This window comes from Procambarus clarkii, chromosome 93, assembly GCF_040958095.1.
Source record: "Procambarus clarkii isolate CNS0578487 chromosome 93, FALCON_Pclarkii_2.0, whole genome shotgun sequence".
NCBI classification, from domain to species: domain Eukaryota; kingdom Metazoa; phylum Arthropoda; class Malacostraca; order Decapoda; family Cambaridae; genus Procambarus; species Procambarus clarkii.
Window position 1 is genome coordinate 5,714,980 of NC_091242.1, and position 12,622 is coordinate 5,727,601.

The 12,622-nt window shown below is 46.6% G+C and overlaps 1 protein-coding gene across 1 annotated transcript; it reads left to right on the forward strand.

Annotated features, from left to right (window-relative positions):
* The first annotated feature begins 6,788 nt into the window (after positions 1 to 6,788).
* LOC138359818 (ice nucleation protein InaU-like) lies at positions 6,789 to 7,229 on the forward strand. Its single transcript, XM_069319524.1, has one exon. It carries the CDS (start codon positions 6,789 to 6,791, stop codon positions 7,227 to 7,229), a length of 441 nt encoding a protein of 146 aa, XP_069175625.1.
* Positions 7,230 to 12,622: the final 5,393 nt, after the last annotated feature.

Consider the following 12,622-nt stretch of genomic DNA (forward strand, 5'->3'; position numbering starts at 1 on the left):
GACACTTGTGTAGAGAGCTTCCATGGCCGACCAACACTTGTAGACGCTCCCTGATGCAGTGATCAGAGTACCAGTGCTATTGGTGGGGAGACATCTGGCGGCCTGGGTTCGAATCCTCTTGAGGGATCAGAGTTTGTGATTATCTATATCTATAATATGCCTAATTACCAAGTGGCTATTTACTTCTAGGTGAACAGAGGCATTTGGGAAAGTAAACGTTTCCCGCTGTTTATGTTCCACCCGGAAAGCAACCCAGGATCCTCGACTGTGACGGTCGCAGCTTGGAAGAGTGACTTGAGGATGTAGTGCAAATCTACAGGTTGTCCTCATAGCAGACGTCCTTGCCCACTATCAGTTTCTTGTATATTAAGTGGTTGACGAGAGGTTTAGGAATTTGGTTGTACTATTGTGCTAGTTAGTAGGAGCATAGAGTGGTGTTAGTGGGTGCCGTGGCAGGTGGTGGAGCAGTCAAACTCGCCCCTCCCCCCCCTTCAATCACCTGGCCAGGGAAACCCGCTCGTCGGATTATAAAGAAACCTTGTTGACTTGTGTGCATGAGTGTGCACTTCCTCCTGATGCTCTGCTGCGGTGCTGGGTTATCAGCGTGACTGTGAGCCTCCTGGCAGTCACTCTAGCCAAATACATGCTTATCGGATACAGTTAGGTGGTTGTATTCGGTGCGCTATGTTGAGAAGTCGGTGTATGAGCCTGGTAATGGTTATTGTGTGTGTAGGGGGGGGCATGGTTGACGTATACAAATGGAAGGGGTTTAATACGGAGAATATAAATAGGATTGTACAGCTGTCATCTAAATTTATAGCTTGAAAAAGTTTATTTAAATTTTGGAGATTTAGATTTCTAAAAATATATATATGTAAAAACTGATTGTGAAATAGGGTTGCAGATCTGTGGAACAAGTTACGAAGTAACATTATAGCAATAAGCTCACTGGAAAGCTTCAAGCATACATGAGATTGAAGCCACTGGTGGGATTGGATTGAAGCCACTGGTAGGATTGGATTGAAGCCACTGGTGGGATTGATTGGATTGAAGCCACTGGTAGTATTGAATGGATTGAAGCCACTGGTGGGATTGGATTGAAGCCACTGGTGGGATTGGATTGAAGCCACTGGTGGGATTGATTGGATTGAAGCCACTGGTGGGATTGATTGGATTGAAGCCACTGGTGGGATTGATTGGATTGAAGCCACTGGTGGGATTGATTGGATTGAAGCCACTGGTGGGATTGATTGGATTGAAGCCACTGGTGGGATTGATTGGATTGAAGCCACTGGTGGGATTGATTGGATTGAAGCCACCCGTGGGGTTGCTCCCACCGTCCTCAAGAATGTGTCTACAGATATAAATTGGTTATGTTGGTTACAAGTGCTAATAATAATATTGTGTTTTAACAAAAAATTTTGTAGATGTTATTAAATTTTGTATATAGGCCTAAGTTAGGTCGGCTTCATTGTATTTACGAAACGAACTGGAAGATAGTGTGCACCTCGTAACCACGGCCATATAAAGACTTATTTTAGCCTTGGTCAGGCAGGAATTCGGAGCTCTCTTGTTATATATGTGGCCAGCACCGTCCCCTGATTAAGACCTGGGATCTGCACGCTCCCATCTCTCACCTGCAACACAAACTATCTGGAAAAATAAATCGTAAAAGAAATCAGAATCTTTGGCCTAAAACAAAATATAAAATATTTCGTGCCCCACTCGACCTTGGGTCCGTATTTAACCGACTCGCCATTTACTATAGGCTTCCTCCCAAGCCCGAATTCGAAATTTTTATTACATGGTTTTCTTTGCCGATAATAAGTGAAATTTTAACATAAAATGTATAAACCTGTTGTTGGGATGCAGGATGTGGCCGGCTGGTGGTACGCCTGGTAGATAAGTGTGCAGGATGTGGATTCCAGTTTTTCTCCAAGTGAGCATTTTTGTTCTGTTAAGTATTTACAACTTACATCTTACCAAGAGTGTTGTGTTTTTTTATAATCTTTCAATATGATGTAAATTTTAATTACATGTATACATTCATCATTTAAACTTAAAATGTAGGCTATGTGGTTATGCGACCAGGGAAAGCCGGCCCATAAATTATAATTTGAAACATGGCAGTACATCCCCGGACAGTTGAATTTGAATAGGGGGATACATAGATAGCTTATGGAGGCATGTGATGGACTAAGGCGCTGGATCGAGATGGTCTTAATTAACAAGTAGGATTCTGGGGAAAAAATGGATGAATGAAATAAAAAAAATTAGTATCAAAGTTGAAGCTTTGGAAAATATGTATTGAGCGCTATGGTGCCACACGCTCCAGAATTCTTCTAAATCAATTTTATTTATATGTAATAAAAAAGTTTGTGGTTTTACTTGGTAATATAGCCAGAGATATGCCAAACAGTGGTAACTAGGAATATCGCAATGAAATCACAATGGCGTGATACCAATGAAACTCATTTTGAGGCAATGTAGTAGTGATGATTCAGATCGTCAATGTAGTTCTGTGACTACAATGTGACAATATAGTTCTGGGGAATTCCCAGACGCCTGCCTTAACAGTCTCGGCCACTATGGTACAAAAGTCGTCCAACCCAGAACTACTGAGTTCTCTGGGAGGTTCTGGAGGCTCCGAGCTGGAGCTCAACCAGGGTTTTACAGTCGACCCGACCACACTCTGATCCACGGTAATGGCGTTCACACTACGACCACACACTGTCGTTCACACTACGACCACACACTGTCGTTCACACTACGACCACACACTGTCGTTCACACTACGACCACACACTGCCGTTCACACTACGACCACACACTGCCGTTCACACTACGACCACACACTGCCGTTCACACTACGACCACACACTGCCGTTCACACACTGGCGTTCACACTACGACCACACACTGGCGTTCACACCACGACCACACTCGAGTCGACTTTTGTACCACCGCAGCTGTAGTCTAAGAAGGGTTGACAGTAGTTAGGATGTTATTGTAGACTTTAGGGTCTATAATGAGTTAAGGAAATGGGTTTTATTATCCTTCTACATAATATAGTTACAGTGGTGATTATTCATGAGACATAGCCCATGTAGGGAATACTTATGAGAGATTCCCACCCCTCGTCTATGGTGGATGATGGGGTGTCCCTCGTATGGGGGGATGCTGCCCCCCTTCCCTCCCTGCCCCACCTGTGGCGGTGGGGGGGGGGGGTCTTGTTAGTGGCTAGGATGGGGTGTTGACTGTTGTTGTTGCTTACTCCGCCCATAATATTGTTCTCCGTAGTTCCCTGTATGTGAAAAGAACAGTTAAAAATGGTTTATTATAAAAAAATAACATTAGTATGTAATGGTAATTCCGGAGACTGTGATTCAATTTGGATAATATACATCTTTTTCGTGGTTGTGAGTATAGTCTTGAATTATAGTGTGTGTTTTGTTGTGAAAGTCAGCAGTGGAGAGGCGTGTCCCGGGGAGTATTGTCTCCCCTACTGTTTCCTCTTATCCCCTGAGTGTTCTCCCACAGCCTCGGGAGGGCCTCGCACTCGAGAGCCTCGGGAGGGCCTCACACTCGAGAGCCTCGGGAGGGCCTCACACTCGAGAGCCTCGGGAGGGCCTCACACTCGAGTCTTGGCCCAAGCCAAAATAATATCCATAAACAATATTAGGATCGCCAGCGACTAATTACCAATTCCAAAATAAGGAAGTTTGTTTACAAAAGTTGTGTGTTACTTTAACCGAGCGACAGCCACGTGTTTGTCGGTAGAAAGTTGCAGTTGTGCCGGAGCAACAAGTTTATAAGAAACCCTTTACAGTGCTCGGCTATACTTCGTGCCCAGCAGAGTGTGCAATACCTTATTAACATACTTAAGCGAAACAATGGGAAAACTTGGGGTGTTTCCCCGTGTACAAGAGATGCATTTTATAACAAGTTTGCTGCAAACATTTCAGTCATGTGCTTTATTTAATAATTCATGCCCGGGAGCCGTGTAGGAAACAGGGTATTAAGGGGCATGCAGAACTACAGATCATGAAGCACCAAGTTCAGGCAGCATTATATACGGACCACAAAAGTTATCTGGTCCTTTAGATGCATCATTTTCCTCCCCCCGTCATCTATATTCCCCTCGGCCTCCCTCCCTGTGAAACGTTCATGGCGTTTACCGATACAGTAGGGCGTTACTTCCTACAACTTCACACGCAGACATTGTAATTGGGATGGAATGGGGGAGTGGGGAGAGAGCCCTCTATCCACACCTAGTACGTGAAGGCTAGATATGATTTGTAGCAGCTGTACTGTTAGTTTTCCAGTGTACTCCCTCACAAGTGCTTTATGCTAGATGAGTAACTTGTGGTGGAAGTTTTGTTACTGTACAGTAAGCCACAGCGAAGGAAAGGTTGCATAAGTGCTCCCACCTGCACCTATTGAAGGTTGTGATGAGAGGTGTTGGAAGATGTGGGTGGCCGCCTCGTTCCACAAGACGGACAGGACACCAGTAATTGATAGAACACGTCACCGGCAGCGGTGAAGGTGATGCTGTGGTTGTTGATGAGAGTGGTGGATATATTAATTGTTATGGCTGTTAGTGATGGTAATTTGTGATGATAATAGGCCTCGTTGTTGATGGTAATTTGTGATGTTGGTGTCTTTGGTGAGGGTTAAGTCTGGAAATGTGTTGCTGGTGGTTTAAGAAACACCTGGAGCATGCAAGTATTAGCAACACCTGTTCTCCGTTACGGACACATGCCGCCCAGTAGAGGCAACAACACAACAGCAATAAATATAAGATCAAATCGAAAATAAATTAGGGATTGGTAAATAACAGTAAACAGTGGAGGTGAAGGAACAGACTAGCAATGATAAATCTCTGGCATAATGATACCACAACGTAACAAATGCAACTGTTTTGCCTAACTAGAAACCTACGAACTCCAGCAACTGGTTGGCTGAGAAGGGAGGGGCGGAAGAAAGTATGGAGGGATGAAAGGCGCTGCATCACAAGCCTTGGTTACCACCACCACGAAAAATGGGTAAAGGTAAATATCGAGTGACTGGGGTGATAGGCGAGGCTCTTAAAGTATAAGGGCAAGGTGGGACCTGGGCTACATTACGGGCTCACCATAGCCCGTGCTACATGGACACTTCGTTCTGAGTAGCTAAATCTGAAACAACAAAACAGCGGGACCTGCAGTACTGACACACAGCACCAGGCAGTGTGTGTGCTTGGCGGCTCTGGTAATAACTTATACAAGTTTAAATGGAAATAATATATTAATAATGACAGGAAAACACAAAAGTTGCCTTGACGGGAATTAAAATTGAGGGAAAAAAAGTATGAAGGTATGAATAATATTACTAAACAAAGGGAAAACCTACAGTAAAGGAGGAATAAGAAAATTTGAAAGAGTGATGTGTAAAAGGGAAGAATACAGTGAAAAAAAGGATAAAAGGACAAATAATTAAGTATAGGAGCAAAGCCGTTAACAAAAATGAATAACAAATCCAGATAAAAAGTAATATTTCTTGTGAACAAAGAAATCAGAAGACTGAAGATACAAAAGAGTGAGGACAGGAAGACGTAGAAGGGAGATAACAAATAATGGGAGAGAGACGGGGGGACGTGTGAGGAAGGGTAACACAGTGTGGATGCTCCAGTTCACTCTGCACAGTGCAAGTTTATAACTTTGGGAAGAGAAAGTGGACAAAATATTAGCTTGTCGCTGTAGATATTTGCAAAAATGATTGTAAAGTTGTGTTGGAGTTAAGAGAGTGTCTGGGTGACTCTGGAGGTCACAGTGACCTGGCTGTGTATCTGGAAGTGCTGGTCATTGCTAACGTTACCTGGTAGCGTTACCTTGCTCTAGTGAGGCCTCTCCTGGACTTTGTGTCATTTTGATCGTGTCGGTGAGAACGAATAGCAAATGGAGGGGTGATGGGGGAGCCGGGGAGGTGGAGTCTCTGGAAGAAGAGGGAAGTAGATGGAGGAGGAAGGGAGGGAGGAGGGGGGGGGGGTTAAAGAGAGAGTGAATGAGGTGTGGGGGGAGTGTTGGGGGTGGTAGTTTCCCCGGTGAGTGGCACCAGCGTGTTAGTGTTACACTTGCTGGTGTGCCGTGCGTCCCGCCCTCCCTTGCTCCCTAGCAAAGTCTTGTCCCCCCTACAGCTCATTCACAATCGCTCGCTCCTGTACTCACTTTTATGCTCACACTTTGATTATTAGGGCTTGAATTCACCGGTCAGTAGAGCAGTCTCACATAATCATTATGTCCACTTTTCGTTGAATTATAGGCTCTTTTGCGCGCATTTTCACTCATTTGCAGATTCTCATTCAGTGTTTCAATGATTCAATCCCTTCCTCGTGTATTTACTCATAGGGCCTACGTTCACGGAGTATCACTCACGAGCGGCCGTTCACCGACTCCAGGACAAACTCTGGCCGTTCAGGCTGGCTAGCTCGCTTAGTCACGATCAGGCTGGCTAGCTCTGTCACGACCAGGCTGGCTAGCTCCATCACGACCCTGCTAGCTGGCTCCGTCACGACCCTGCTAGCTGGCTCCGTCACGACCCTGCTGGCTGGCTCCGTCACGACCCTGCTGGCTGGCTCCGTCACGACCCTGCTAGCTGACTCCGTCACGACCCTGCTGGCTGGCTCCGTCACGATCCTGCTAGCTGGCTCCGTCACGACCCTGCTAGCTGGCTCCGTCACGACCCTGCTGGCTGGCTCCGTCACGACCCTGCTGGCTGGCTCCGTCACGACCCTGCTGGCTGGCTCCGTCATGACCCTGCTGGCTGGCTCCGTCACGACCCTGCTGGCTGGCTCCGTCACGACCCTGCTGGCTGGCTCCGTCACGACCCTGCTGGCTGGCTCCGTCACGACCCTGCTGGCTGGCTCCGTCACGACCCTGCTGGCTGGCTCCGTCACGACCCTGCTGGCTGGCTCCGTCACGACCCTGCTGGCTGGCTCCGTCACGACCCTGCTGGCTGGCTCCGTCACGACCCTGCTGGCTGGCTCCGTCACGACCCTGCTGGCTGGCTCCGTCACGACCCTGCTGGCTGGCTCCGTCACGACCCTGCTGGCTGGCTCCGTCACGACCCTGCTGGCTGGCTCCGTCACGACCCTGCTGGCTGGCTCCGTCACGACCCTGCTGGCTGGCTCCGTCACGACCCTGCTGGCTGGCTCCGTCACGACCCTGCTGGCTGGCTCCCGTGATCGGTGAACCTGCTGTACTGGTTCACCTCAAGTGTGTTGACACCTCAAGAACACAGCTTTCTTGGCACCTCGTTCTCTTAGTCTGCGTCAACGTATGAAATACAAAGTCCTAATCTAACTAGCAACGTACGAACCTAAGCAACCCACCTAACCCTCTCGATGCATAGAAAATGTGGATATTTGTGAGCCAATATTGGTTATAATACTTTACACGTTGGGGCCATAATGTACAAAATGAAACGAGAGGACTGGTTGAGGAGAGACCACGACATCGTTGAAGAACATTCGACCGTTGACGGATATTGAGTCGCTGAGAAACATTGATGAGCATCGCGTCACTGGATAATGTGAACTGTATCATCAGTAACGATCAGAACATTAAGATCTTGGGAAGAACATGACATTACGCGCCACAACACTGAGCGTGACGCCAGTACGCGCCACAACACTGAGCGTGACGCCAGTACGAGCCACAACACTGAGCGTGACGCCAGTACGAGCCACAACACTGAGCGTGACGCCAATAGAATACATTCCCGTTGAAGGAAACATTGTCCAAGTTAAGACCATTCACGGTGCATAACGTGTGCACATTACCAGCTGTGTTATTGTGAAGTAGACAAGTGGGAGGAGTAGCGAGGGTGGTATCAAATATTGAGGTGGGAATGTAGTGATCGATGGCGCAGGTGGAGAGTGGCTGCTCTCGTTCCACAGGTAGGGCAGCGGCCGCTAGGTGTCAGTCTGTTGTACGTGTGCGCTCTAGAACTGGACCAGTCTTAGTCTCCAGTGAAAGTGTGTTAGACTGAGCCCCGTCTGTGTGTACTCACCTAGTTGTGTGTGTGTGTGTTTGGTGGGGGAGGAGGGGAAAGTTGTGCTGGATGAGAGATGTACTCAGAGCTGTTGTCTACGAGGGTTTTGGCATATTTGAATTTACTTTCAAAATATAAGAGTTAGTCTCAACCACATGACAATAGATGTTCTTTATAATATAATCCTGTGGCCCACTCAGGTCCTTAGTTACCACGTGTCTTCTTGCTCATAACCTATTTCAAATGTATTAATGTCCTTGTCTACCTAGTCAAATGTCCTAAGTTATTTGTGCTTTATTATCTTTGCTCTCTCTTCTAGTGATGTGATGGTTAGGTCCTCTGATGGTTTAGGTCCTGCTATATTTACCATGTAACGTGTATCTGTTATGAGACTAGCCAGGTGGCAGATCTCTGGAGTTCCTCCTGCTTCGTATTGTGTCAGTCAAGTGACCTCACGCTGGCATCGTAAATCTCAGAACTGCTTCGACATGTGTGTTATATACTCCTGAATAATTCCTTGTTGAGTTTTCTGAAGGAGTTCTTTATGTTGGTCAAATTTATATATTCAGCTGGTGTTTTCCAGCAAATGCATGCCTCTGGAGACTGGATCAGGGGATGTCTGACTTGGTCTTTTTCTTGCTCCAACACTGAGAGTTTTCCCTTCCAAGAAGTACCTTGTGTCTGGCTTATCGCCAAAACCCATTTTTTTTTATTTTACACTTGCTGGAGTTAAACTAGTAGCCATTTTTCAGACAAATTTTGTCGAGGTTTTTCTAGATTTTTGTAGTTTTTCTGCGTGTACTTACCTAGTTGTGCTTTCGGGGGTTGAGCTCTGGCTCTTTGGTCAGCGTGTGTACGCACGTCAGAGTAAAAATTAATAGAAAAGACCTGTCTCGTCAAAAAGTGTTTACACTTAAGTCATGAATAGAATAGGTACTAATACTTGCAGAGTGAAAAAAACCCGGTAGCGTGTGGTTACTGTAGTGATAGTGTCCCCCTGGTCCCCTGTGGCACCCTGGCATGGGATGCTATGCCAGAGGTCTTCTGGCAGTCTAGAGTTGTGAGGCCTGGTCATATTGTGGGACTGGTGTTACTGCCATAGAAATCTTAGTTGAAAGAGACTGGCTTTGGCGTTTTTGAACATTAAAATATTGATGTCGAGTTATAAAGGTCAGTCTCCAGATGTTGCACTAGTCTGTCTTGTGATATTTTCCACTATCTTGCGCGGTGTTCTTGTAATGAACGCTGGTCTGTAGTTTAGCATTTGTCTCCCATTTTGTATTTTTGTAAAAACATCTTTGATATGAATGAGTTCTCCCCCACACATTCTTATAATTGTGTTGAGCTCATTAGCGCTCTCAATTGTTCCTTTAATGTTATGGTGGTTGACCGGTTTGGCTTGGGTCTTAGCTTTATCTGCAAAGTTATTTTCAGATTGCTTTTCTGTCCCTTTCTCATCTTTCAAGGGATAATAGCTTCCCCAACTCTACCCTCACTGTCTTAAATATCCCGCCTCACTGTGTGTGTGAGGTGGAAATATTTAATTACTGCCATGGTAATATTTATCCTGCCATGGTAATACCCTGGTAATATTTAACTCCTCGTAACTTCGGCCATGCATACAGCGTTGTCTCCAGAAAACAATCCTCTGATTGTTTTACATTCAGGTTCCCAATTACTGCTGGAGTACAAGGACGAGCAGGGGATAACGGAGCCCAGTCGTCCTTCACTGCCTGTGACTGGAGTGGCAGGTCAGGCCGACCGTGTCTTCAAATACCGTGTAGTTGATACCATGAGTATCACCGTAGTGTCGAGCGAGAGAGTGGGTCGGGTATGCCCTGCTGTGCTCCCTCGAGGTTACAGCACCCTGTATTATTTGTATTGAGGGTTATATTAGCAATTGACCCCTTTATTGTGGCTTCACTGTTTCTTGGGCTTCGCTGTTACATTTATTGTTTCATGTGTTACGAGACGAAGCTGTTAACATTCAGCTCCTGGGAGCTTGACAGCTTTCTGTGGCCTATTGACAGGTTCAGCTGGTGTATGTTTTTTTTTTTTAATTAGCCGCGCGCGTGCACATTATTAGGCAAGTGCTGCTCTCAGTTGCAACTGACCTCTCAGACTGAGGGAGAAAGAAGGGGGGGGGATGCGCGCGCGTGCATAGGGAGATTGTGTGCACCAGTACTCACCTGGTTGTTGTACTCACGAATGTGTGTGTACTCACTTAGTTGTGCTTGCGGGGGTTGAGCTTTAGGCTCTTTGGTCCCGCCTCTCAACTGTCAATCAACTGGTGTACAGATTCCTGAGCCTACTGGGCTCTATCATATCTACATTTGAAACTGTGTATGGAATCAGCCTCCACCACATTATTGCCTAATGCATTCCATCTGTTAACTACTCTGACACTGAAAAAATTCTTTCTAACGTCCCTGTGGCTCATTTGGGTACTCGGTTGTGTGTGTGTGTGTGTGTGTGTGTGTGTGTGTGTGTGTGTGTGTGTGTGTGTGTGTGTGTGTGTGTGTGTGTTTTATCATATCCAGTACTCGTAACTGGACCAGGCAAGATGTACATACATATGTAGGTGGGCTCGCTAGACCACCTTCAAGTTGGATCGGCGCCAAAGGAAATATGTGCTTGTTTCCACTTTATGGCCTGGGCTTGCGGGACGCGACCAGACTTCGTGCACACCATCGTTCGCCTGTTCCTCTCTCCACTCATGGAGGACGAGTTCCAGCTACCTGGTGTTGTTACCCCGGATGTGACCCACCTTCACTGGTAAGGGCTCACTCACTCTACAATCCGCTCTTCTTACACCAGCGTGAAATAATCTGGGACCTCCTCACTCTCTTTGGGGCCAATGCACACCCTGTGGGGCCTCCTTACATCCTGTGGGCCTCCTCACATCCTGTGGGCCTTCTCATTCCTCTCTGGGGTCTCCTCGTCCTCCCTGGGGGCTCCTCATACTTTCTAGTATCTCCTCACACTCTCTGGGGGGTTTCCTCTCTACACCCCTCACTTCAGTAGTTGGTACTGGGGGAGCAGGGTGGAGTGGTGTTTGTAAAGCGTCAGTAGTCACTCTGTCTCGGGGATGCCACAAAGACTTCCGATTACTTCCTGAATAATGGTGTCGAATACTGCCACACTCACCCTCCTCCTCCCATCTCTTTTTTTCACATCTCTTCCTTAACTTATGTATTCCCTAGCTCTCTCCTCATGTCTCCCACTCTCTTCTCCTCGGGTCTTTTCCCCTCCCATTCCCTTCCTTCCTCAGTCATCTCTTTTCCTCCATCCCTCTACCATCATCATCCCTTTTCTACATCACCTTCTCTTCTTCTTCTCCCAGCCTTCCCCTGGGAACCAGTCTCCCACTCTCCGTCGCCACACAGGAATGTATCGATTTTGGGTCAAGTTGTAATTATTGGGATCAGTTTGGGAGAGCTTGGGTGGGTTCCACTCTGCGCTGCCTGGTTCGTAATTACACTGGTCGCACAAGTGATTGCCTCTCTTGAGTTTTGTGACATTTTGTAATGTAGGAGAATGTTGGGTTGGGTGGAATCTTAGGAATCACTCGGTCGGTCCGTCCGTCAGCCACACTGGTCGGCCAGCCGTAAAACACTAACGTATATTATTTTTCCCCATTAAACATATCTAATTTAACATATTTGCGTAAATTTATACGAGAGCGAGCATCTCTAGGAGTTTCCCTCAGGAGGCGGGCGTATTCGTATAATAAAAGGCTGTTATGATGTCTGGAAAGTTGGCGGGAGAAAGTGGTGAGGATTACTGAAGAAGTTAGAGCTCGTAGTGAAGAGTTCAGCGACCACCTAGGCTTTAAGCAAGGCAAGTCCCAATGTGGACTTGTCCCTTGACGTCCAACATTCACCTGTGCGACGATTTTGCCCAAACTACAGGTTTTATCAGTATTTAAAACAAGATTAACTACTTGGAGTAACATGCGGCAGTGTGACTTAGAGGAAAAGCTCATTTCCTCAATGAACGTACACGCCAAACAGATTGTTAGGTGTTAAACGTTTAAGGCCTATTGACTACAGTACTAGGAGTGTTTGGGCCTCGGGTTTCTCTGGCTCTTCCCTTCAGACATACATGCTATAGTAATATGTCTGTGTATACACACTGGGAGAGAGCGCGCCTTGGTCGCGCACTCAGGACGGAGCAAGAAGCCTTGGTAGTGGCGGTCGCAGCCTCGTCTACCTTTAACATAATGAATGTAATCACTATTGGATCTAAACACGAGCACATGCTTCTAATGGCAAAAACAAAAAATGAATATGTGATATTTCATGTTCTCATTAGGTGTACATTAATTAATCATATTTCAGATGTAGATTGTAGAAGTTGTAAATATATGATGTGTAGATTGTGACACGTGTTCATGAGACCTGATTCCGTCGCACACTTCATGTTCTCTGGTGATGTCAGCAACGCTTCAACATACTTCTAACAAGGAAACACTGCAAGTGACCTTGAACACAGCGACGGGGAGTCCCGCGTGACTGCTGTCTTGCTAATTGTCGCTTTACTCAAGACTGGAGGAACCAGTGAGTCAGCCCCGAGGAAAGGAGAAAGGGCC

Bases quoted from the DNA above. Each gene is read 5' to 3' on its own strand.
- LOC138359818 (XM_069319524.1), top strand. From the start codon at position 6,789: ATGACCCTGCTGGCTGGCTCCGTCACGACCCTGCTGGCTGGCTCCGTC.